Genomic DNA, 27603 nt, shown 5'->3' with positions numbered 1-27603 from the left:
TTCCCTTGCGACGGACAGCCCGGGGCTCCAATGGGACGCGTCGACGACCCGAGCCGGACCAATCAGCGCCAGAGGAGGAGGCGCGGCTCCTCCTCCGCCTCGATTACGTCATGCACAAACAGCTGGTCGTTGGCAAATCTGAAAAAATGTAGACCTGGACAGCGACGGAAAGCTGCTCTCGGGCTGTAGCCCATAATAAACATTTTAGCTTTTAACGATGTGGCATTTGGAGCGTCTGGGCTTAAGGTCAAGCCCGCCACAGCTCCTGGTGCTTGTTTACACGTATTTCTGCGCGCTGGGAGGTAAGTCCTATACACAAGTCCTCCGGGCTTCATTAAGAGGAGCTGTTCTTTGTGGGGGTGCTGAAATTCTTCTTATCAGAAGCACGGGGCTGCACTTGCATATTGCCTTAGGCTGGAGTGTTTTTTTTTTTTGTCGTGGCATGTGTTCTTTGATCAAAGACAAGCTACTGCAAGTACTTTAAGACTAAATACAACTGTTCGATTATTTTTCCGTAGCAGGCGAGAGAATGGGGGTACTGCCAATGATGGCACGCAACAGTGATAGAGGCTCTTAAAGGTTGTTTGTGGTGGGCTGCATTTGCGATGTCCAGTCTGGAGAAGTATGCAAGAATGTTGTTTTCGGATCGTCCCTCCGCTGTTGCGTTCAGGGGGCTTCCGTGGTATCAGTCAAAAACGTTCAGATTTGCTCTCCGTCCGTGGCTTTAATTTATCAACAGCGCAAAAAAGGAAAGACTGGGAGAATGTGTGTCACGAAGACTTAAGACAGACCCTTTCCAAATGATTTATTTTGGTAATTCTGCCCAGGAAAATAAATGATATCGTACATGTCAATGTGTTTTATTTCTGATCTATTTGATGTCCCACTATGCGGCCTACCCGCATGTGTCTGAATGTGTTTTTCTGTACGTTTCCGTCCGCCAAGACGTAGCCCCATGATCACCCGTTCACCGAGAGGACCCGGACACAGGCAGCAGCGCTCAGTGTGGTCTTAGTGTGGAAGCAACAAAATACACACTCAGTCCGCACATGTATACAAACAACTGAGTAGCCTACTGGCAGTGTTGTTGACCGAACAGCTCGTAAAGGTTAGGAGGTGTAAAGGTGTAGGCGGACATGTGGGGCGATGCGGTCCCTTGGCAGACTTGTTGCCGTTGTGCTTGAAGGGAACGTGTCTGCTCGCCTATAAACCGTGCATGCTGTATGGAGCTGGCGATGCGCACCGGCCACGGATCTATAGTACGGTGCTGTTCACTCTTCATGAGCGACGTGTTGTCTGTTTTCACCACATGCAGATGCATGGCTTTTTCAGATAAGGTGCATAGAACGCGCAGACTTTGTCCCTTTGTGCAGATGCATAGGCTACGTTAGAAATAGCACGTGTAGATTGCGCCATATAATTCCAGACACATTGTCATTGAAGGTGACAACAAGCAGGAGGAATACCGAACGGGGTGATGTTCAGATGTCATGCTATCTGATTTAAGTCATTCAAAACCCTTAAACCTGAGACGAGAAACCTGAGACCTGAGAGTTGAATGCATGTGCTGTATCAACCTCCAAAGTTACACGTATTTATATTGTAATAAAATACATGCGATATAACGTGCAGTGGCATAGCCTCTTGAGGTGAACAGCTCCTTATACACAACACCTACATTGATATGATCACAACACCCGTCATTTTAATGTATTAAGCGATGTTGCAATTTCACTTATTGTCAATTATCAAAAATAATGTGAGCACTATTATATTCATCTGTATGCAAATGTTTACTCAAAGAATATATATATATATATATATATATATATACATATTTCTTTTTCTGATATATTTATATAGTCAAGGAACACATTTTTGTTTTTCAATGAATTATTATAATCTATTTCCTGAGCCGAACAACACTTTTAAACCAATAATGCACGTCTATTTTGCTACCTCCTTACAACCATAAACGTCTCGCGGAATGAATAATCTTAGGTCTTGTTCTAGGGCTCCCTAGCTACTGGTTGTTAAGGCATGGTCGTTTTTGTTTGAAGCTGATGCTGATGTTGTTGTTAGGGCATGTGGAATGTCCAGGCTCTGTTGCTATGTCTGAAATTTCCCGTTTGAATGTTCACTGACACTGTTTTATATTCATGGGCATGTTGAATACTCCTGGGCATCTTTATGTCCTGGTCTGTTTCTCTTCCTTTGAGAAAAAATCGGACACACTTCTATTGAGAGAGGTGCGATTCGACCGCTCCAAGGTTATCACTTATCAATGATTTTGTGTGTGATGTTTTTCACACAGCGCTCACTACTTCCTAAGGTAATAGCAGTAATGGCTATATCCTGACCCACCACCCCAACCACCCTGAATCTGATGTGAAAGGGGTGAGGATATAAAATGAATATCTTCTATTGGATGTTTGATGAGATCTGCGCTTGTATTTTCACTATAAAGGTATTTTCAATGAAGGCAAGGTAGCTGGTGCACTTGGTGTGACCATCCGGGCCTTCAACTAATGTAACACTTTGGCATGTAATGGAAGATTACGAAGCAGCCCTTGTAAAGTGTGCGCTTTACAGCATATGGCGAAATGGTTGAATTGTCAAATCACAGACGTCTTTAGTGTATTTCTTTCCTCTAACAGTGCAATCAAATGAATTACCTTCAGCTTCAGCTTCTTATATTTTCATTGGACTTCAAGTTCTCATATAGCTGTAAGCCGCCAAGGCTCTGCTGTGTGTGTGTATGTGTGTGTGTGTGTGTGTGTGTCTGTTTTTGAGTGTGTCTTTGTGTCTTTGTGTGTGTGTGTGTGTTTGTGTGTGTGTGTGTGTGCGTGCGTGCGTGCGTGCGTGCGTGCGTGCGTGCGTGTAAGTATGTGTGTGTAAGTATGTCTGCAAGCGTGCAAGTGTTTACGCGCGTGTCTGTAAGTGTGTGAAAGTGTGTGTTTGTAGGGGAGGAGGAGGGTGTGAGGAGTGAGAAAATACAGAAACAGTTTTCTCCAAGGCGGAAGACACTGTGGACCGCATTGTGCATTCCAGGAAGACACACATCCACGCTACACTTTCACAGCCCACTGAGCCCGCTCTCCGGAGGGTCACTTGCTCTGCCTCGCTATCATCATTACAGAAAATAACATGAGCAATGCCAATTTCATAAAAAAAAAGAAAAAGTGAGGGCACTTACAACCGTGAGCATGGAGGATGAGTCCCCGCTGTTTCTCCCAGAATCTCATTAATCAGAAACATGTCAGCCGGTCGACCTGGATTTTATTTTCCAATTGACAAATGTGCACACACTGGGTGTGTATTTCTGAACCCAAAAGAGATAGATGTTTTGGTTTTCCCGGTACTGTAAATGTTAGGGATGTATTTTGAGCAGAATGCGGTATAAGGAAAAGCATAATCAAATGTATTGTATCTAATATTAATTAGTATTCCAGAACACATATACAAAGAAGAAGAGGACATTGCTTAAAATAGAACACAGGCACGCTGCCCTCACTCTGCATGACAAGTGCAGAGTGAGTCTGCAAGTGTCTCGTGTGCCTGTCATGCTCATCCTTATCCCAAAATCACAATATCTCCATCAGTAATGAATTGAGTCACACCTATCCCCCCCCCCCCCCCCCCATCTGCTGAGTGGGTTAATGTCGGGCCGACCCACGTCGTTAATGTGGCAGATTACACCTGTCTTCTTGTTCCCCCGCCTCTCACACACAGCCTCATCCACACCCAGCAGTGGATGTAATCCAAGGATTTTGACATAATGCACCCCCCCCACCCCCCATCTCCCCTCTCCCCCCTCCCCCGACCCTTTGACGAAAAAGTGTCTCAAACTCTGCAATCGCGTCTGTTGCGATTGTAGTCGCTACCAACTAGAAACTACTGCCATCCTCCACCCCGTCTGGAGTTTGCCATTTTACGACGTGCAGAAGAAGAAGAAGAATTTGTGAAGTGCTTAGATCAAAGGATGATTACACCACGCATATCTCTGTGTTTATATATTTATAAATGTATATATGTCTATATATGCACACACCCTCACTGTTCATTCATTCCTTTTCTGCTTCCCCCAGATTGCCTTTTTGTGACTGATTACTTCACCCGTACGCCTCGTAAGCTGAATGCTTTCAACTCCTTCGCCAGCGTGGAGCTCTTCCACTTCCACGTGCCGGAAGACACCGTCATGGCCGTCTGGAACCTCATCACCTTCAAAGAGCAGGGGGGCACCTTCGGCGACAGCTGCCCCGACCACAACGTGACTGTGTAAGCAAACCTCGCACTGGGTTTTATGTGTGTGTTTGTGTTAGTGCGTCTGAGCGAAAGCTTTGATAAAAAGACTAAAAAAGTCGTTTAGTCCTCGCTTTTATCCAACATGAGTTACAGTGGTTTCATGAAGTGGTCAGATAGAAGGGGTAAGGTAAGGGTTAGGTTATGAAGGGGTTAGGTTAGCAAAGGGTTCAGTTATGAAGTGGTCAGGTTAGGTAGTGGTTAGGTAATGAAGGAGACAGCTAAGGTTGAGGTTATGAAGGGTTTAGGTTATGAAGGGGTTAAGTTAAGAAGGGGTCAGGTAGGGGCTATGTTATGAAGATGTTAGAGAGGGGTTAGCTTATGAAGGGGTTAGGTAATGAAGGTCTTAGTTTATAAAGGAGTTTAGTAGGGGTTAGGTTATGACAGGGTTAGGGAGGGGTTTGATTATGACAGGGCTAGGTAGGGGTTTGATTATGACAGGGTTAGGTAGAAGTTAGGCTATGGAGGGGATATGTTTTTAAGGGGTAAGCTTATAAAGGGGTTAGGCAAACAACGATAAATAGCAGATACTGATAGTTGGTGGGTAATCTAACAGTTGTTAATTTAGATTAATAGCTATTATTTATTTGGAAGGTGCCCTTCCCACATAGCTCTTCAAATAATTTTAACAAACAACTGTTTGATCTCTCCAAAAATACAGGTTTATAGAAGTCTGTGGCTAATACTTTATTCAACTCAAATAGCTTGTCAACTAATTGAGTGGATTTGTCGTTAGTTAAGATATGAAGGTTTATATTTTTAACGTGGGAGAACCATTCGCTATTGGTGTAGTTTTGGAGTTTTTCTGATTGGAATGTGTGTGATTTAAGTATATACAGCCTGTATATATTTTTGGCTCATGACAGCAACTTCATCTAAGTCTGTATTTGCCTCACTGTGTTTATGCTAATATCTATGAATAATCCACCATGGCTAGCCTTGGGATTGACATGTTATGTATTGTATTCCCTCCCTCCCTCCCTCCCTCCCTCCCTTAGATCCCCCTTCCCTCACCCTCCCCCCCTCCCTCCCCCCCTCCCCCCTTTACCCCCTCACTCCCTCCCCCCCTTCCCCCCCCTCCCGCACTAACCCTCTGGGCTGTTTTTATCTGCTGATCAGGTACTTCAGGTCAGGGGCTCCTCCTGTGATCAATCCCCTCCACACCCACTTCCCGAGGGACACGGTGGTCCCGGGGTCCTTCGCTGTCACCCTGACATGGACCCTCCCTAACCGCACCACGGGGGCGTTCAACGTGACCAGCCCGCTCCCGGGGGACTGGTTCCTGGCCGCCCACCTGCCCAAGGATGAGGGCAAGATCTCTGTCAAGGTTAGACGCATCAATTACCCAAATGACAGAAAGGCATTTGACACTACATGATTAAAACGCCCACACACACCCACACACATATATGTGTGTATATATATAGATATACGTGTATATCTATATATATACTTATAACTATTATTATTATTTTTTATTTATTTTTTTTTGTTAGTTTTATATATCTAGAATATATGTATTTTTTATGTATATATAACACAATACATATTTGTTTTTTATATACATTTACATTCAATTTCTATGTATATGTATGTATGTGTGCGTGTGTGTTTTCATGTGTATGTCTTGCGTTTAAAGAGCAGCCCCCACCTTAGTGGTACCAGAGAATACAAACGAGCAGAGGATGAAAGTGTTCAGTGCTGGCGCTCTGACCTGCGGAGAGCAGAGCATGTGCAGGCCTTCGTCCTCTCCCTCCTCTCCCTCCCGTTTCATCACGTACGCCTATCTGCCCACAGAAGGCGAAAACAAAAAAAAGCCTTCCACACAATTTATGTATCGTTTTTTGGCCGCGTGTTTATCTAGTGGCCCCCCCTGCTGACTCGGGGATGGGTGGTTTAAACGCGCATGAGAAAATAGGACTGCTACTGAAAGCCACCAGCCACCCTGGAACATTGCATTCCACTCAAAGTCATTCACAAAGGAGACAATTAGGCTTAAAAGTGGGGGGTCAGATTCTACCAGCATGCTTTGCATAGACATTGCGGCGCCATAGTGCAGTGTGTAGTTATCAGACAATCTGCTCTGCTGCGTGCAATGCTTGCTACATTATGGAGAGACAAAGAACCACAATCCTTCCATTTGGTACGGTTGGAATTAGGCAGCATGTTTCCAAATGTTCAGCAAGACATTTCTGGCTGATTACATATTTAATAATACTATATATATATTCGAGGAAGGTTTATTTTACAATCATATTTATCATTCTTTGAGTTAAGTTATCAGTATTATTGATTCCATTCTAATTATATTTTTAGATCCTTGGCACTATTTTACATCCCTATTTCAAATTCATTTTTCGCTCACATCATCTCTAATAAATTGCTTCGCCCGTATCATTTTTTATAATTTTTCAATGCACTGTACGGCTCGGCGCATTACCTATCAACAAGAAAAAACTCACCTTGACGAAACCCAAATCACCTCATTGAGTCTATATTAACTGAGCCATTTATCTAGAGGATAATTGTGGTTATTATCTTGACACCATTTCTATCAATTCGATTCGCGTATGGGGTGCATTAACGCTGCAGATTATGCCGGGGCTGAGAAGGAAAGAGCAGGTGGTAACTGGCCTTATATGGCCTTAGGGTAGACGCAGAGGGATCTGATCCCCGTGGTCAACAAGCTTGGCCTCTCTAATTTCTGCATTGATATGATGGTCGCATTTTTATGTCTTTGGAAATAATTCCGAAGTGGTGAACATAATGAACAGTTTGAGAGCGAAGCAACATAATAGGCAATAGGTTGCGGTAAGGTTTGATAGTGAAAAAAACTGAAATGAGGAAAAGGACATGACAAAAGAATGAATATAATTAAGAGTATTGCCTAGCAACTAGCACGTGGAATTCAGCAAAGTTGTGTCTGTGTAGATAGTTTTGTCTCATTAATTTTAAGTTTAGTTTTAAGACCGTGCCTCTGCTGGAACATACGACAATGTAAGCGGGATGTATTAGCTCACAGAAACAGGAGCAACTTGGAGCTTCCACACACAGGTGGTGTTAAGTTCCAACGCTATCCCACAACAAAAGCTTGATGTTTTTGTCCAATAGGAATGAAGGATTAATTTTGGCCCATTCCCCGCTTTTTCTGAGTTAGATGTTAGAGTCACCCCAAACTTTGTTTTCGGCATTACAGACTCTATGTGTGTGCGGGCGTGTGTGGGTGAGTGTGTGTGTGGGTGTGGGTGGGTGAAGTATGTGTTATTTCTACCCAGATTGACTACATTTGAAGCTCACCACTCAGTAACTGACATCAAGTCATGTTGCAGTGTTCTTCGGTGTTGTTTTTCTTCCAAAAAGCCTCCCGACAACTCCCTGACGGAGACTATAGGCTGCCAAATCTTTGTACCGTTTTGTAGCATCCAGATAATCATTGCAGCTCTTGTTGTTGTTGTGTAACCCTTTTAGGGTCTGTACGAGGAATGCCAGTATCTCTTTCAACCCCAGCTCATCGTCCAAAGACTCATTGGGATTGCGGTGCTCTATCCAGGATACTTTATCGACCAGATGATCCCTGTTCACAACAGATCTGCGCTTTATAAGTGAGTGATGGACTGTTGAAAGATTGCCTCAGAAGGGGCCAATTTACCTGCATCCCTCTGAAGGCTCAGCTAATGCTTCTCTTTCAGTATATTATTAGTGTGTTATATTCTTTCCCCATGTGGTTTAACAATAAATCCTACTGGGTGTGTGCGTGCGCGTGTAATAATGTGTGTGTGCGCGCGTCCACGCACGATGTCTCCTCGCAGAGTGTTTATCCCAAGCTACGTCTCGAGGGTGAAGGTCCAGCTGGTGAACTGCAGCACCAGGAACAAGAGCGGCGACAGCTGCCCCGTGGTGCTGAAGATCAGGGCCCGCGCGCCGCCCGTCCACAACTCCAGCGCCCTGGACTGCAGGGAGTGGAGTCCCTGCGAGCTGGACTCCCCGCTGCCCGCTTGGGGGCAGTGGTACTACATCCTGGTGGAGAGATACCTGAGCGACGCCGACGTCTACTTCCGCATCGGGGTGCGGGTCACAGGTGACGGGCCGTCCCCCGACTCAAATAGTCGTTTTGCCGGTGCGACCGGCGTACTGTCTCTGCTCTCTCGCGGCGGTGGTGTTTGTGTTTCTGCGGTAGTCAGCTCTCAAGGTTTTTTTGCGATGATTCCGATCGTTATTTTACCTTTGGACTTTAACAGCAGTATGTTGGACGTGGCTGCCAACGGCCATTGAAGCTTTAATGACGAGGAGTCAAAATACATTCCGGTCGACCGCACACACACTGTGAGCAACGGAGCTTACAGCCAATTTGTCGGCCACTTGGCGTCGAACACACTCTCGGCATTGACTGAGGTGCCCTGATTCTTTGAGCCTTCACACGCTCGAGATATGAACACAAGTAACTCCTATACAAACCCAATTCAGTTCCATTCCTTACTTCTCAGTAATGTCTGGCAGTGGAGTGCAGCGGGCCGTTCCTCTCCTTTCCTTCGCGAGCGTAGTGGAAGCTGTGGCCTAATATTACACATCATGTTTTGACAGCAAAGGGAAAAGGCAGACGGGCACAAGGGAGACTCATCGCGTGCCTTGTTCTCGAGAAGATTAGAAGCAGAACTGGGCCAATTCATGTGCGATTCGCTAAGAGGCCATTGATGCGGTGCTTGAGTGCTGCATGATGGGGTTTTTGTTGGTTCTGTTCCGGTTTTCCCCCCCGTTTCCTTCTTTGTTTATTTAGAGTTGTGACGGCTAAAATAGTATGTCTCCCCCCCCCCCCATCAAATCAGTGGGAGGTCCACCGCTCCACGCGATATATGGTGCACTTGTCACCATGGCAACACGGACACTAATTATTCAGACTCTCTCTCTCTCTCTCTCTCTCTCTCTCTCTCTCTCTCTCTCTCTCAGACTCTGGCCAGCTCTACACTTCACTTGACCTTTTGCAGATTTGCTCTTAAATATAAATGTAATAGAAAACTTGAGGGACCAGCTATCAGTGGTAGATATGTTTTCCTCCTCTCCTCTCAGATCCTCGCTTATCGGACCATTATTGTCATTGTGTGTGCGTCTGTATGTGACCATATAACATCCGTTACATAAATGTGTGTATTCGGTTAAGTGAGTGGGGTAAATCGAGGTTCTGTTATTGTTTTCTATTGATGGCAAATAACCCATTTAACAACGGATACCAGAGCAATAACCGAGTGTTTTTAATGATGCTTCACCTGCCTCTCCAGATATACATACAAATATTTACCAGTTTTAATGGACTGTGCGGAAACTATGCAAATTTGCCCAGGCCCGGAAAAAGCTTCTAAAATTGTGTGGTGGATGTGTTTGTGTTTGACAGAAGGGTGTCGCTCGCCATTGAGTATTTAGCCGGCTCAGCGAGTGAAAGCGTACTATATGTTATTATGACCAAGCTTTTCTCATTAAAGAGGCATTGGGCCGTTCTGGACCTCGTGTTGACATTAGGGAAAATTCAGCTAGGATGAGCTCTGCAAACATTTGCAGAAGACATGGTGGTTCAGCATGCGTAATGCCAGGAAGCAATATCCCCGTTTTGTTCTAGGTTTTATTACACACATGCCGTTACACAAAATAATTCTGTGGTAACCCGAGGGTAATGACGCACGCACACTTGGAGCTCAGTTAGGGTACTTTACTGGAAAAACATATCACCGTACAACAGCCCAGCATGGACCATGCATTCCTTAGACGGTGCAACACTAAAACCGGCCGGTAGAGTACACGGGTAAAGGCACAAAGGTTCCGGGGTGCAATATATAAATGAATGCAACATTAATTCAATCTATAACACTTCTCCCCCTTTAAGTAAACACTTAGAATACGGTTAAACAAATAAACTGACTTTGCATGTATGTACCCTTGTAACCAATACATAAATACTATTGCACTTAAACCAACTCCAATTCACATTTCACAACAAGCCATCAACAACATCCGGTATTGCACAACATTTTTCTTTAACACAACAGGCAACAACGACCGATATGGCATAACACTCTTTTTCTTTTAGTTTAACAGTTCAGTCTCTCTGGAGGCTTGTGTTGCCTCTCTGACCTTCTTAGTGAAACATTAGAGTCCACAGCCTGGGCAACAGACGGTGCTCCACTGGGAGGAAGTTGGGCAGGGGCAGGTGAGGCAGTCTGCTCAGACAATTCCTCAGGAGGCAGCAACCGTCCATCAATGCACACCGGTGCCACACAGTCCGTAGAGCCGCTCACACTGTCCTTGTGAGCAACACTCCGAGACCCCTCCCCCTCTGCATCAGTGCGGGCCCGCACGTGATCCTGGTGCCGGCGAACCTGCCTGCCATCCAACAGGTCCACCACAAAAGAAACTGGACCAGACTGGCGGTGAATAACTCCTGGCAGCCATGGTGAGCCAGCGGCAAAGTTCTTCACATACACACAGTCCCCCTGCTGCAACAGCCTCTCCCTGGCATGTTGGTCCCGTCTCACCTTCTGGTTCTCCTGTGACCGGGCAACTTTTGCCCCCACATCCGGGCGAAGGAGGTCCAGATGAGATTTGGGCTTCCTCCCCAGCAACATCTCTGCTGGAGGCAAGCCAGTGGTTGTGTGTGGAGTAATCCGATACTGGAACAAGAAACGTGCAAGCTTAGTCTCCAGCGTGTTCCCCGACATTTTCCTCAGTCCATCCTTCAGCGTCTCCACAGCACGTTCTGCTAAGCCGTTGGAAGCAGGGTGGTATGGTGCAGACCGTATATGTCGGATTCCATTCTTCTCCACAAACTCTTTGAAAACCTCACTGGAGAAAGTGGGCCCGTTGTCACTGACCACTGTATCCGGTAGCCCGTGGGTGGCAAAGATGCTTCTGAGCGTGTCAGTGGTAACAGGGGCTGTGATATTTGACATGATGTGTGCCTCCATCCACTTTGAATGAGCGTCCACCAGCACAAGGAACATGCGACCCATAAACGGACCAGCAAAATCCAGGTGGAGCCTGGACCAGGGACGGCCCGGCCACTCCCATGGGTGGAGAGGCGCCGGTGCGGGCATCTTCTGGTTACTTTGACACTGTGAACATGCTTTGACCTTTTCTTCCAACGCACCGTCCATCCCTGGCCACCACACAAACGACCTGGCGAGGCTCTTCATCCTTGACACCCCAGGGTGGGCTTCATGCAGCACTTCCATTACCTGAGCACGACCCGCAGGTGGAATAATCACCCTGGAGCCCCAGAGGATACAGCCATCCAGCACACTGAGCTCCAGCTGACGCTGGACATAGGGCTTGAGCTCCTCCCGCTCAACTGTTACCGGCCAGCCCTGCAGTAGCCACTGCTTTACTTGTGACAGTGCCGGGTCTCTTTCAGTCCACTGTTTGATCTGCTTTGCGGACACCGGAGAGTCAGACAGCCTGTCTAACAAAAACACAGTCTCTGGAAGGAGGTTAGCTTGGCTCGGTGACTCTGGGAGGGGAAGACGGCTGAATGCGTCTGCATTTGCATTTTCACTTCCTGCTTTATACACAATGTGATACTGGTACGCTGACAAAGTTAATGCCCAGCGCTGCACTCTTGCTGACGCCATGGGTGAAATACCTTTAGTCTCACCGAACAGGCCCAGCAGAGGCTTGTGGTCTGTGAAAATGGTAAATGGGCGACCATAAAGGTACTGGTGGAACCGTTTCACAGCAAAAACTACAGCTAGCCCCTCCTTCTCTAGCTGAGAGTAACCCCGTTCTGCTGATGTGAGAGTACGAGACACGTACCCAATAGGCTTCTCACCTCCGTCGTCCATACGATGCGAAAGGACCGCCCCCACGCCGTAGGGTGATGCATCACAGGACAAAACAACTTCCTTGTCTGGGTCAAAGTGCACGAGCAGCGTTGCAGAGTGCAATAGTCCTTTTACCTGCTGGAACGCTGTCTCCTGATCCTGCTGCCAACTCCAGGAACAGTCTTTGTGCAGAAGCTGATAGAGTGGAGCAAGCACAGTGGACAGTTCAGGCAAGAACTTCCCATAATAGTTCACTAAGCCCAAGAACGACCTGAGTTCTGCCACATTCTTTGGGCTAGGAGCCTCCTTTATCGCCCTCACCTTCTCCGTCATGGGGGAAAGCCCCTGAGCTGAAATCATATGACCCAGGTAGGTGACACTCGGAGCCTGGAAAACGCATTTACTGCGCTTTAACCGCAGCCCGGCCTCCTTCATTCTCTGCAGCACCTGGTCGAGGTTTTGCAGATGCTCCCCTTCGGTCTTACCCGTCACCAAGATGTCGTCTAGGTAGACAGCAACATGGGGAATGTTCTGCAGGAGGTTGTCCATGGTGCGCTGAAAAATGGCTGGGCTGGACGCGACGCCGAACACCAAGCGATTGTACTTGAACAGACCCTTGTGAGTGTTGATGGTCACGTATTGTTTAGAGTCCTCGTCCAGCAGCAGTTGTTGGTACGCGTGACTCATGTCCAGTTTTGTAAACGTTCGTCCTCCTGCCAGTGTGGCGAACAAATCCTCCACTCGTGGCAGGGGATAAGGGTCCAGTTGTGAGGCTTGGTTGATTGTCATCTTGTAATCACCACATAGCCGCACCCCACCATCTTCTTTCAGCACAGGCACAATTGGGGCTGCCCAGTCAGAGAACTCCACCGGTTCAATGACACCTGACCGCTGCAGCCTGTCCAGCTCCGCTTCCACCTTAGCCTTCATAGCGTATGGCACTGTGCGTGGTTTACAAAAACGTGGCTTTGCGTTGGGGTCCACGGTCAACTTCACTGTTGTGCCCCGGAGGGTGCCAAGCTCATCCTTAAAAACGTCTGCATACTTTGATAGGATGTCTCCAACCACCCTCATGTGCATGATCTCCCCCCAATTGAGGCGGATTCTCTGTAGGAGGTCCCGCCCAAGCAGACTAGGTCCCTCCCCGTCTACCACTATCAGCTCCCCTTTAGCTGACTGGCCTTCGTACATAACGTCTACTTCTATAGCTCCAAGTAGAGGAATGCACTCACCAGTGTATTGTCTCAGTTTAATATTAGTCTTTCTTAAAGCGGGCGCCTTTCCAGAGCCCCACAACCTGCAGTAGGTGGTATGACTTATCACTGAAACTGAGGCACCCGTGTCCACCTCCATGGTCATCTCTTTTCCATTTATTTGCAGCGTTGTGCAGATTGGGGCTGCCCGGGGTTTACAGAGGTCCATACTGAACATGTTGAATGAACACTGCTCCTCAGGTCCTTCGCTTTGCAAATGATGCGTTTTCATTTGGGGTTTTGACTCTTCCCACTCCTTTTTCCATTGCTTTTTAGCACCTCTGCACTTCTTGGCTATGTGTCCCTTTTTCTGGCAGTTATGGCAAACAGCATCTTTAAAACCACAGTCATTAGCGAGATGCGCTCCCCCACACCGGTAACACTCTAATGACTTCATCGGCTTGCCTCTCCCCTCCTTAAACAGACGGTGAACAGTGCTCTGTGGCACACTGGCATTAGCTGCTTGAATGTCTTTTGAGTTGTTAGCTGCCGTTTCCATCGCATGAGCGATCTCCAACGCCTTCTTGAAAGGTAGTGTAACTTCACCCAGCAATCGGCGTTGAATGCTGTCATTATTGATACCACAGACCAACCTGTCCCGTAGCATGTCGTCAAGCCCCGGTCCAAACTCGCAATATTCCGACAGTTGTCTCAGCTCCGCCACGAATGCAGCAACTGAAACTCCCTCTTTGCGTGAATGGGTGTGGAACTTGAAGCGCTGAACAATCACTAACGGTTTGGGGTTGTGATGCTCCTGCACCAGGGTCACCAATTCCTTGAATGACAAGTCACCTGGCTTCCGTGGGGTTGCTAAGTTGCGTATCAACTTGTACGTCCTGGCACCGCACACACTGAGGAGAATCGATCTCTGCCTTTCCTCCCCCTCAATGCCATTCGCCAGGAAAAAGTGCTCCAGTCTCTCGACATATTCAATCCAGTCACCATCCAGCTCGACGAACTCACTGAGCGTGCCGACCGTAGCCGCAGCCATGCTACAAGCTAAAACTACACGGAACTTCTTCTCCGACCCTAACCACACGACACTCCGTCATATATGTTTTAATCCTCGTCGCCAAAAGTGTGGTAACCCGAGGGTAATGACGCACGCACACTTGGAGCTCAGTTAGGGTACTTTACTGGAAAAACATATCACCGTACAACAGCCCAGCATGGACCATGCATTCCTTAGACGGTGCAACACTAAAACCGGCCGGTAGAGTACACGGGTAAAGGCACAAAGGTTCCGGGGTGCAATATATAAATGAATGCAACATTAATTCAATCTATAACAAATTCCATTAGAGAAAACTATATTTCGTAAATCATCCGTCGGTTTGATCCTCAATCCATAACCGTGTTTTCTTTCAATGCAAATCTCCTTGTGTGCTCGCACAGATTGCTCCAAACCCAACTTGTCCCGGGACCACGCGTCGCCCAGCTCCGCCCTGAACATGCCACAGTCCTTCGGCATGGCCATGGGCTTCTCCTTGTCCGAGACGCTCCCGGTGGCCGACCTGCCGGCCCTGTCCCGGAACGCCAGCCGGCTCCGCGCCTCCGAGGACCCCGTGGTCTACCTGTCTCCCAGCTCCGACCCGGAGATGTGCTGGCCCATCCGGCCGACGCTGCGCAACGAGCTGGACACCTTCTCCGTGCACTTCTACGTCTTCTTCGGCCCCAACATCTCCGTCCCGCCGGACCGGGCCGCCGTCTTCGCCGTCAACCTGATGCCCGTGCTGGACAGCGGCGGCGTCCTCAACATGGAGATCAAGCTCAATATGGTGAGTCGGGGCCCGTCGGCAGGCTTTGACGCCGTGGTCGATACGCTGCTCTGTAGTGGACCACCGTGGGGTGGTGAGGTTGTGCTTTGGAGTTCAGGCTCGGTGAATCTTGGCCAAAAGAGGGCTTTTGAGTTCAGTGTCTCAGGTGGAAGGGGGGGGGGGGTATACCCACAAGCGTGTGCACACACAGCGCACGCACATAGACATCACACAGGAGTGCACGCACAAAGACATCACATAAGCATGCAGACTCATATAGATCACATACAGGCACACACACGTATGCACGCATACTCACAAACACATGCACATGCACGTGCACGCGCGCACACACACACACATACACACACACACACACACACAAGAAGTTGAGTGATTATGTGTAGCCAGCAGCACCAGGCTGAGAGTTTGCGTTACAAAGGGCTTGGCTTTGGAGCCGCGTGTCTTTGTACGCGCTGCCATTGTTTCCCCCTCAGGGATTGCAAATGAACAGAACAAAGCCCGGGTTCGTGTTCGGTTGGTGGCGTACAACACATCTCCGTGCAACATCGGAACAAAAAAGACCAGCTGGAAACGGGCGGCTCTGATGAGATGTTATTTTGGATGTGTGCATGTTGTACCACATGGCCAGTTGTTGTGCTGTTGTAAAGGCTGTGCAGGGCTGCCGCGCAGCCAGACAACCGTAACTAGTGAAAACCGAAGGGATCTGTGAATTTGCTTAATTAAGGCCAATTGCTGACCGCCAACTTTCCTTTATTTATTTTTATAGTACATCCCTTTGTTTTGGCAATGTTCTTGTGAGGGGAAATACTACTTTTATACTATTTCAACTACTAGTGATACTACTACTGATACTATAACTAATTATATTACTGCTACTCCTACTGCTGCTACTACTGCTACTACTATTACTATATTGCTACTACTGCTGCTACTACTATTACCGCATTACTGCTACTGAGATTATGTAATATGTATGTAGCAAATAAGTCTTAAGTCAGGAAGCATGAACCAGCCTCCACAATGTGTGAGTGGTCACCCTTGATGGTGGTTTGGTGGACACACACACACACACACACACACACACACACACACACACACACACACACACACACACACACACACACACACACCCTAGAGCTGTCCCGCATATGGATATAATACATTTTTCATGTGCAGTTATGTTATGATTCTACAGTAACCCGCCATATCTTTATTTTTAGATATATTGTCAACATCTTCATTTAGCTACTGCAGAGAAATAACCAAGACAGCACCCTCAGTTCCTTTGTTAGTTTTAAAGCATGCAAGTGTTCAGCTAAAGGCAAAATAAGACACAAGGAAGAAATCCAAATACATAATTGTTGGTACATTTCCAGATGGGTGGTGGTGGGTAAATAATGTTTGTGGGCTTTTTATTTTCAGTCCACAGTGAAAGGAGCAAACATCACCGTGTTCGGGTGCCTGAACCACGGCATGCCGCTCTTCATGCGAGAGAACTCTTCCATCAAATGTGAATCAGGTAAGTCTGTGACTTTGCAGTGAACGTTTTAGATCTCATGAGGGAACATGCAGTTCAGGGAGTATGCACCTTGCTCTAGGATGCCTACCGGTAGACCGCAGACATTATGGGTCGAACCCAGAACCGGTCGGCCCGGACAACCTAACCCAGACCATCCTTTTCAGTGATACATGACAAAAAGAGATTGTGATTTAATGAGGTGGTTCATGGCCTCTCCTCATAACGTTGGTGCATTTGTTTAAACAACTCCTCTCCCCTCCCGCTGTGTGCGTTTCTCCTCCAGAGTCGGCAGCGGGCTTCCTACTCACGGTCAACGCGTCGTCCAACATCACCAAACTGAGGATCCCTTACCCTCAGACAGGGACCTGGTACCTCAGCCTGCGGTCGCTGTGCGGTACAGAACAAGGGTCAGCACTCACCGTTATTCCCTCGCCTGCTCGGGCGGTTCCATATCAATGTTCACCGTTTGCGCTGAAAAGATAAGATAGAGATAAAGACATAAGGGATTTTCCGTTCACTTGAACGTTCCCCCCCTGGTAATTTGTTGACATTTCCACAAGCCGACCTGTCGATGAAGCGTCTTGAAGCTCAGGTCACAGAGGGTTGGGAAAAGCTTTTTGTAGGGCAAACAATGGCGCAGGTTGATTATATAGAAACAAAAAGGCGTTGGCAATTAATACCATACTAAAAAAAGCCTCATTGATTTGTTTTGCTTTCCTTGGCGTTTAGCAGTATTAGTTGTTCCAACCTTTATCAAATGCATCTAAGCCCTATGAGCAAGAGGTGGGGCCGCCTGTCCACAGTTAGCACGCCATCTGCTCCGCGGCAAAGGCCTTTTGACTTCACAACAACACGGCAACATGCCTCCTGTCTGTGCCAAGTGAGTGCAATATTACGGGGGTTGGATTTAAAAAAATATATATATACGATTTTTACTAATATTATGTTTATACTATTGATATTTAATTTATTCAAAGTGTTCACATTTATTTAGCAATTGGTATCGGCTACTGCGGGTGTTAAGATGTCAATATTAATGTATGTAATGATTCACACCATAGCAGTTATGCAAACTCAGCACTATGGCCTGGGCAGAAAATTAACTGGCGAAAATGTCCTCAGAATGAAAGTGAGCAGATTTTTTAACCAGCCACACGGGGATTCAATTAAATCAGCCTAACAGATGGTGTGGGTTGTGGTCTCATATGCACACCAGATCATTGATTAGGTCTGAAAGCATTTGGTGAAAGTGTACATTTCTATTGCCTCAATCTCCTCCAAATCATACAGGCTCAATCTATTACATCGCATTAGTCACCAAACGGCAGGGGGGATCGAAACAAGCAGAAAGGTGCTCCTGATTGCAATTAATTGGATAATTATTTTGGAAATGAATGAGTTCCCCTCCGTGATGTTTTGGATAACATTTTCATTTTCATTCTTTTGACTGAGAAAGAAACAGAACAGAATTAATGAAGTTACATGAGAGGCAGAGAGAATGAAAGGGAGAAAAGAAAGAGGGAAGAAAGAGCGACAGAGAGAACGAACGAAAGAAAGAAAGAGAGAAGAAGATTAAGATTTTGAATGAAAACAACATTGTGTAAATGAAAGTCTGACAGAAACACAGATTTTAAAATTTAAATGTATCCTTTATTTATGTGGTTCACCCTGAGCGATTATATCACCCATGCCTAGAGCACAAGGGAAGCAGATTATGTCCGGGTTGCCCTCAGATGTCTCAGTGGCAACGCCCCAGAACTGAAGGTCACCACCTGAGTTTCCTGGCTAACATCCTTCGCGGTGTGCGTCTGTATTTGAATTTGCCAGGTTTGAGGCATGCGCCAACGTGACAGCCGAGGTGTACCTGCGCTCCTACCTGACGCCCTGCATCAACGACTGCGGGACATACGGACAATGCAAGCTGCTGCGGACAAACAACTACCTTTACGCCGCGTGTGAATGCAAAGCAGGTGGGTGGAACCGGGGCTTCATTCCAACAGTTGTTGTTACAATTATTATTGATTGTTGATGGTGAAGATATGATGAGAATGGTGAGAGGGAGCGCTCGGATACCGTTGTGACGACCCTTCAGAATTTGACACGAAAATAAATCTCTCTCTGTTTTAGGAAGATTGGAGGAAATTGGATATCAAACATTGTACGGTTTTACTTGGGAATGACTGACATTATGTGCTTTTGTTCAGGTCTTCATAAAATCGCTCAAATGATTTAGCATATTAATCATCCTTTGACAACTCCTTACATTTTATTATAAGATCAACTTTTTGAAAGAGGCTCAAATTACAGCTATTGCCTTATTTGCTTTTTATTATTTGCTGATTACCTCATCATCCCTCACAACCACGGATGATTAAATCCGGTGAGAGGATTTGTCTTTGTTCAAATAGTTGTCCCTGGCAGCCATTTCGTATTTGACACCTGCCACTCGTCCCGAACCAACACGCAGCCACACAAAAACACTTCTGCCTGATATCCTGTGCATGTTTCAAACACACTTATCTAATTTCAGCCGGAAGGAAGTACAACCCACGGGTCAGAGCAGGTGTGTCGTACTCATGCTGCATCAGCCATTGGCTGTACTTCCCTAAGCATTTCCAAAGCAATGAAGTACATACTGTGCTTGGTTATGAGGATGATGCAAAACGTATTGCATGGCTAAATCTCAGTCATGACTTGACTTAGCTAATAACCTAACTACTGAACATAATCATACCTAAGTTATGATTGACTACCTATTCACTTACCAGATGCTTCTATCCAAATACTTTCTTTTTAGGTACATTTTGTAAATTATCAGGTTATCATCTTGCTCAAGGACGCCTACAGGTAGACTGTGGACATTGGGGTTTGAACCCAGAACCTTTCGACTGGTAGTCTATCACACTAACCACTAGACACCAATATCATGTACTCATGGACATAGAAATGTGCCCCTCGCACCATGTTAATGCATGTGTGTGTGTGTGTGTGTGTGTGTGTGTGTGTGTGTGTGTGTGTGTGTGTGTGCATGCGCGTGTGTTTGTGTGTTTGTGTGTGTGTGTGTGTGTGTGTGTGTGTGTGTGTGCATGCGCGTGTGTTTGTGTGTGTGTGTGTGTGTGTGTGTGTGTGCATGCGCGTGTGTGTGTGTGTGTGTGTGTGTGTGTGTGTGCGCGTGCATGCGCGTGTGTGTGTGTGTGTGTGTGCGCGTGCATGTGCGTGTGTGTGTGTGTGTGTGTGTGTGTGTGTGTGTGTGTGTGTGTGTGTGTGTGTGCGCGTGCATGCGCGTGTGTGTGTGTGTGTGTGTGTGCTCAGGCTGGGACGGCTGGGGTTGCACGGACAACTCGGCAGCCTACTCCTACGGCTTCCAGCTCCTCTCCACACTGCTCCTGTGCCTCAGCAACCTGATGTTCGTTCCTCCGGTGTTCATCGCCGTCCGCAGCCACTACCTCCTCGAGGCGTCCGTCTACATCTTCACCATGTTCTTCTCTACCGTGAGTACAGCCCCAGCGCCTCTGGGAAACCCCTTGAACAAACCCCTTGGTTTTCCCCTTGGTGAAAAAACCAGCGGACAGGTTGAGCCCAGCCTGGTTTGGGGTACGTCTCGATAGCGGTGCTTTGTGTCAATGTTGTCATGAACAATGTTGTTGTGTTTTGTGATGTTGAGGGAAGGACTGAAGGTCAACTGTGTTTAACGTTAATGCTTGGCTATCTAGCAATATTAGTGTAGTGCTTCATACTCCAATTTTCTCTTCTATTTACAAAATAGCCGTGCGTTATGGTTCCCCTGGACTTCAACCTACTGTGGTTGGTGTAAAACAAGTTCGCAATTTTAACTGTTTTGGTTTGGTTTAGATCTAAAAATAAATGTAACCAGTTCAGCTTGGTTGAGGACTAGTGAACCATTTAACCAAGTTTGGTTTGGTTTAAAAACTAGTTGACTGTTGAACCCACCTTGGTTTGGTTTAAATCTTATTAACATTGTTTGGGAAATGCACAGTTTTTGTTGGCTATTATTTGGGTCAAGAAAAACGTTATTGTACCGTCTGCTGTTAAGGAAAATCTGAAGGTCAGATTTGTTCAACATTTGAGGAGGTTATGTCTAAAGTTGAATAATACAAACAGTATATTTAAAATGTTTATAGTTGAAAAGGCAACCAATTTTGACTTTCGAATATAAATGAGAATAGTGTTGCGTTCTGTGTCCATAATGCACTAATTAAATTGTAGAATTCTTTGATGAAACCTTTTCCTGGAAGGAACATTTATTTTACCTTTTACATTGATGACCACGCAACTACAGAAAACTGAAACTAAACAAGATGCTTAATTGCCTCGTGCAAGTGAAAGAACAAAAACCTGCTCGCTTTGCAGTTATAGTGTTTCTGCTTTGCTGGCGGTTACTTGCCTTTTATCGTGGTGAAGATTAACATCACACTGTGTAACAATTCAACTAGCTCGTAGCTTAAAATCACCTGGACATATCTGTAATGTCAATGCTGATTGACAGCCATTTTAATAATGTTATCAACAAAATCACATGCTACAGGTAAAATATTCTACAATGAAAAAAAATGCCGGCCAGCCTGTACCTCCGACCCCCAGCCAGCCGAGATCTATCAGTTCACATCACGCACAGCTGGGCAGAGTAGACAGAATGCTGTTCATGAGTTTTTTGAAATTTGAAGACTTTTGTCCTGTATCCCGTCCCATAGTTCTACCACGCCTGTGACCAGCCGGGCATCGTGGTCTTCTGCATCATGGAGTACGATGTCCTGCAGTTCTGTGACTTCCTGGGCTCACTCATGTCTGTCTGGGTCACGGTGATCGCCATGGCCAGACTGAAGTCCATCATCAAACAGGTAGTTCTTCACCCAGCATGTTCGCTCTGATGCTTTGAAGTGGCGGACCACAGGATCTTAAAACGTTATAACATATCGCATATCATATCACAGAATGATACAAAACTACCCAATATCTTGACAGGAAAATGTCAAAAAAGTATATTTATATCTCAAAGCTCAGCCCTTAAACTCAGTATCAACTCGGGATTGTAGGGGTGTGGTCTGAATCTCTCTCCCTACTCCCTGATGGTTTTGTCTGGGCCATGAGAGTGTTCAGTAATTGGTAATCACTTGGCTCTGTAGCCAGTAGAAATTTGCTCCATCCATTAAATCGGCGGGAACGAAATGAAGGAAATCAATAGACTGAAATACCATGAGATTGCAATGGAACATCGTTTTCTGATGCTTAATGTACACACTGAGTAAATGACCAGATGTCTGCTGTCCGTCAGTTTATCATGGACAATGTATGTCCTTCCTCCTAATCACTTTTGAGGAAAAACACTTTTCTTCTATTTATTTCAGGGATGGGGGGGGATGAGTTTGGGACTAATTGTACCCGCTTGGATGCGCTTTTAGTATTATCTCCAGCATGCAGTCTGGTGGCATCTAAATGGATGCTGCCATATTGTCAGTGGGTGTGTTTAGGTACGTGGTGCCAATCGGGGATTACACAACTCGCAGGAGAGCAGCCGGAGGGGAAGAGCTGTTGGTCGGCCGTACTTTCTCAAATATTTTTGGAGCCCCGTAATGAAAAATAAAATGATAGCGTGTAAACAGTAACAGGTGCTCTCTCTCGCCGGGTCGCTCGCCACTCGCTGGCTGCTCATCAAGACGGGAGTGTGTCAGGAGGTGTGTGTGTGTGTGTGTGTGTGTGTGTGTGTGTGTGTGTGTGTGCGCGCGTCAATGATAAATGAGTGAGACACAAAGGGAGAGTGAGGGAGATAAAGGAAGAGCAAGAGAAAAAGAAAGAGAGAGGAGGAGGAGAGAGGGAGTGGAGAGAGAGAGAGAGAGAGAGGAAGAGAGAGAGATAAAGGAAGAGCAAGAGAAAAAGAAAGAGAGAGGAGGAGGAGAGAGGGAGTGGAGAGAGAGAGAGGAAGAGAGAGAGATAAAGGAAGAGCAAGAGAAAAAGAAAGAGAGAGAGTAGGGGAGAGGGGCTGGAGAGAGAGAGAGAGAGAAAGAGAGAGGAAGGAAGAGAGAGAGAGGAAGGAAGAGAGAGAGAGGGTGTCCGAACATCTGCTGTCCTCCAGAGCTTTCATTTTTGCTGAGCGCTGCACTACACAGTCACTAATCACACTGCACATGTCAGGAATCACAAGTGGAACGGTGTGGATGCTGGTGTGTGTGTGTGTGTGCTTGTGTAAAACTAAGTGTGTATAATTTAACTTGTTTGTGGGTGCAACAGCAGGAGAAGGTTAAAGACCATGCAACACCTGCTGGTGTGTAGGCATGTGCTTTTGTTTTTGTGTGTGTATGTGTGTGTGTGTGTGTGTGTGTGTGTGTGTGTGTGTGTGTGTGTGTGCGTGTATGAATAATGAAACACGTGTGTGTGTGTGTGTGTGTGTGTGTGTGTGTGTAATAAAGAAGCACACTCTCGCACGCTCTCTCACTTGTGTTTTGTGCGTGTGTGCGTGCACCTATACGTGACTCTATAAACATGCAGCGTTATTTTGTTCGTCGCGCTGTACAATAGAGATAACAGCGAAAACACAGCCCAAGACCACAGCAAATTCTCGCTGCTTCCGTATGGATCTGGGCCAAGGCAAATCAATACAGCTGGAATAAACGTGCTGGCCCGCTGAACGTATGGCGCACAGCCCCGCCCGACCGGAGGTTCCAGCATGACTGATGACCGGCGTAGTCTGGATTCGACCGGCTCTGCCTCTCTGCTCCTCTCTGTTCCTCTCCTCTCTATTCCTCTTGCTCTGCGCCAATTAGTCCTATCGCTCTGCAGACGGGGCTGCCCCCCCCCCCCCCCCCCTCCTCACCCTCACCCCGCACTCGCTCCCTCGCCCACCCATTCCTCATCCCTCCCTCTCCCCCTCTCCCTCTCTCCGTACCCCTCCTCTCGCTCCACCACTCATCCAGTCCTCCTCTGCCAAGGCCACGGAAGAATATGCTCCCCCAGGCATGGGCGCGCTTGACATGCAGACGTAAGCTGCTCGGGGCATGTCTAGTGGGGTTTATTGATTGATTTTTTTTTGTATTTTTGCATCTCAAGACTTGTTCAACCCCCCCCCCCCCCCATTCCCTCCCAACCATCACCTTTTTACTGGCTGTTGGTTTTTATTGTATGATGCGTGTAGGAAACACAATGGTGGCATTGCTAAGAATACACTCCCTTGTATTAGAGTTCTTGAGCGAAGTTAGAAACATAACAAATGTATAGGGTTTTTTCTGGTTGGGGAGTGCATTTGCTGCTGGACCACTTTCTATGCATTATTCAAAATAAAAATATCTTTATTTTTCTTCATACATACATAAAGGTACAAAATGATGAATCTTTTTTACATATATTATACCGCAATGTTTCATAAATTGTTGCATATATTGACTGAATATAGAATACTTTCATTCATTCTCATTTCGTGTTCTTTCCTTCTCTCTAATACACTGGGATACACCAAGCAGTCCTCACAGATCCCCGTCCCTCCAACTCCCGCTCATCTCCCACTCATCTCCATCATCCCACCGTTATGCTCACTCCTCATCTGAATAGACAGTGAGGAATCCCCCTTGCTTTTGTAATGACATTAACCTTTCTGTGAGAGCATTCCGAGTGGGATCCACCTGCGCAGTATCTAGGGCTGCTGGCTGAGTGACTGTGTGTCTGTGTGTCGTTCCCCAGGTGCTCTACCTGCTGGGAGCTATGTCTCTTTCAATGGCTCTTCAGCTGGACCGACACGGGCTGTGGAACCTGCTGGGACCCAGTCTGTTCGCCCTGGGGATCATGGCAGTAGCATGGGTAGGTGGAGTGGGGGACGCATTTACATATTTGCCTGGATTTTGTCGAAATGTACTCACAGCCTAGTGAGTGTGTGATATCATCGTTTTTTATGTGTTTTTTTTTTATCACAGACACAAATCAGGTATCTTTTGGGTTGTATTCAAAGGAATATACCACTACGGGGTGTCCCGTTATCAGATAATAATGCACCAAGAAGTCCATTATTTTAATAATGTGAGACCCTGGAGAGGTACATTCCGTTTATACCACAGATACCTACAATGATTAGGCATTAGTTACTTTAATCTATTATGTCATTTGTTTTTTATCGACTTAATTGGCAGAAATTGTAATCTCTTTCCGTGGCGTTTTGAGCATATTGTTTTTGCATTATGGGCAGCTTAGGTTAATAGCTGCATTGGACCGTTGATTTAAATTCAGGATGTCTGTTAAAAGGCATCCCATTATTAAAAAATAATGCACAACCTTGGAACATTATCGACCAATCATGGTCAAGTACTCACCAATTCTGACTACAGTTCCTTGTGATATCATCTGCCAAAGATATGGATACAACTTTTAAAATATGTTTTGTAGGTTTTCCTCATATTTTCTCCTCTGAAGGGGAACAGGTTTCAAATGATTTCACCCTATGATTTAAAAAGGGGGCTTCGACATGCATCCCAAAAAAGTCCAATTTGAGGGTCCACATGTGTGAGCCTCAGGCAGCCTTTGTCCTTCCAAGTGTTCTGTCTGCAGAACAGACACGAGCGGCTGGCTTAATCTGTCACTTAGGGTTACAGCGGAGTGGAACATGGAAGAAACGTCTGACTTTCTGACCAATGGAGCTGCTCCTTATTAGCATGCAGGGAGATTTAAAAGTTTTGCGGCATGCGGGTATTAGTCAAGGCTTGTAGTTCCATTATAAGTCAGCTTGTACTTTCACCGACTGTTCAGCGAGTCATAATGTACTCCCTGGATGGGTAAGATAAAGATAATAGTCTTTCTGGTGGATGTTGAGAAGAACAGAATAAAGCAACCCCCCCAAAAAACAACCGACCCTTTTTAAAGTCCCAAAATTCTGACAAGGGTTTAAGGACAGGGTTTTTGAGTTTGGCTAAAAGCTTTGCTTTTAGTGCAGAGTGGAGGTTACTGCACCGCCAGTCAGCTCCACTGGCCCTGTGAGGATTCTGCAGAAATTGTTGATGTTTAGATGATATTTAATTTAGCTTAGTGATTCCTTCAGCTCCCCTGCCAACGCTGCCTAGGAGTACACATTTCATAGACATTAGCAACAATCCTTGACAGTTGTGACTTTGCATATTAAAATGGCCTCCCCTATCACATTATGTACTCTTATCATCCCTTCCCCCTCCCCCAAACATGTGTCAATTGTTGTTGAAACAGAATTTGTTTCAGAACCGATCCAAGGAATATATTACGTCTCATATAATCAATGAAAAGAGAATTCTACTCCACAGAAATAGACAGGAGGGAACTGAGTGGACTGAAAGGGGACGTTATTAAAACGGCAGATATAAAAATTCATCACGCCGGCAAATTTAGAAATCTTTCCCATATTTTTTTTCCTGCCGTTATAGTGAAGATCCGTTTTCGAAGGGACACTGATGACTCTGTCATGCACCCAGAAAAACGTGCTGCAACCGTTTAACAGCGGCCCCGAGGACGAGCCCTGCCTGGGGCCGGTCCTGGGCCCTGGGCGGGTGGTTTCGGTAGCGCTGTAGCAGCAGCCCCCGGTCTCCGTGAAGGCCTATTCATGTCAGGCTGTCAGCGTTCTGCGGCGCTTGGCGTTCACAGTGATTGCAGACACAACCGAATTAGACCAGTGGAGCGCGGCGGTGCCGGGCCCGGGCCGTCTGTCTGTCTCCCCGCCCGGGGGGGCCACAGTGTGACGCGGTAGGCAAGGAGTTCAGCTCGTGTCAGATGGGGAGGATTGCTGGGTGCTTTCACTCTTTAAGTGGACGTGATATGAATATTTATATCTATATGTTTAAAAAGTTCCACATTAGCTGGCAGGATTGTACTTACAGCGTGACCGGGGACTTAAACCCCGACTGTAAAGTATAAGAGTATTTAAAAGCTAGACAGACATGCAATAGTGTGCTACTGGGTGTATTTTGTATTTTTCATTCGTGTTGCGTTTACAATACAATACAATTAATCACATTAATTAGTTCTGATTATAATGGATAACGGATGTCATGTTTTTCATATGGCCTGACGCTATTATTACATCGGTTCTATGCCTCTTCTCATTATTCTGAAAACAATACCAATTTGTGTGTTGTATGTGTGCGTGTGTCCGTGTGTTTGTGTGTATGCATATGTGCACATGCCTGTATGTGCATTCAATGTGTGTTTGTTATATATACGCATGCCTGTGATTATGCATATGCATACATGTTTGTGTGCATTTGTGTGTGTGTGCATACGTGTGTGTGTGTGTATGTTTGCCTTCATGTGTGTGTTTCTGTGTGCATAAGTGTGTGTGTGTGTGTGTGTGTGCATTCATTTGTGTGCGTATGTGTGCATATGCTTGCGTGTGCACATACATGGGTGGATACATGTGTGTGTGTGTGTGTGTGTGTGTGTGTGTGCGTATGCCTACATGTGTGTGTATATGTGGGCATACGTGTGTGTGTGTGTGTGTATGTGTGCATTCATGTGTGTGTTTATTTGTGCATATGCGTGTGTGGCTACATACATGTGTGGATACACGCGTGCGTGTGTGTGTGTATACATTTGTGTTCACATATGTGTGTGTGTGCGCGCGCGCGGGGCGCGTGTTCCCCCCCAGACGGTGCGCACGGTCCGCCGCCGCCGCTGCTACCCCGCCCACCTGGAAGCGCTGGGCCTTCTTCCTGTTCCCCGGCGCCATGATCGCCACGTCGGCCGTGGCGCTGTACGCCTTCGTGGAGACGGAGGAGAACTACTTCTACATCCACAGCATCTGGCACATGCTGATCGCCGGCAGCGTGGGCTTCCTGCTGCCGCCGCGCGCCAAGCCCGACGCCAGCGCCACGCCGCTGAAGCGCCGGCGCGGCTGCGGCTACCAGCTGTGTGTCAACGAGCACGAGGAGATGGGCCTGGTGGACCCGGCCGCCATCATCTCCATCAACAGCATCTGCACCAGCTGA

The 27603-nt window shown here is 46.6% G+C and overlaps 2 protein-coding genes across 2 annotated transcripts; both read left to right on the top strand.

The window, feature by feature from the left end:
* Positions 1–217: 217 nt before the first annotated feature.
* On the top strand, positions 218–7869 carry LOC307087639 (post-GPI attachment to proteins factor 6-like; the record flags this gene model as incomplete). The annotated part of the gene is made up of 4 exons (XM_079753261.1): positions 218–302; positions 4089–4278; positions 5422–5629; positions 7771–7869. Coding segments are annotated over 4 exons (582 nt in total), but the record flags the coding sequence as incomplete, so codon positions are not given.
* LOC307086820 (transmembrane protein 8B-like) lies at positions 7870–27603 on the top strand (the record flags this gene model as incomplete). The annotated part of the gene is given in 11 exon segments (XM_079752159.1): positions 7870–7904; positions 8112–8380; positions 14753–15135; positions 16561–16657; positions 16941–17064; positions 18485–18627; positions 19970–20148; positions 21370–21516; positions 24347–24463; positions 27264–27296; positions 27298–27603. Coding segments are annotated over 11 exon segments (1833 nt in total).

The sequence above is a fragment of the Pollachius pollachius genome (genome assembly GCF_949987615.1).
Source record: "Pollachius pollachius genome assembly, chromosome: 1".
NCBI lineage: Eukaryota > Metazoa > Chordata > Actinopteri > Gadiformes > Gadidae > Pollachius > Pollachius pollachius.
The sequence above is the reverse complement of the archived record's forward strand: the minus strand, read 5'-3'. Positions and strand labels throughout refer to the sequence as shown.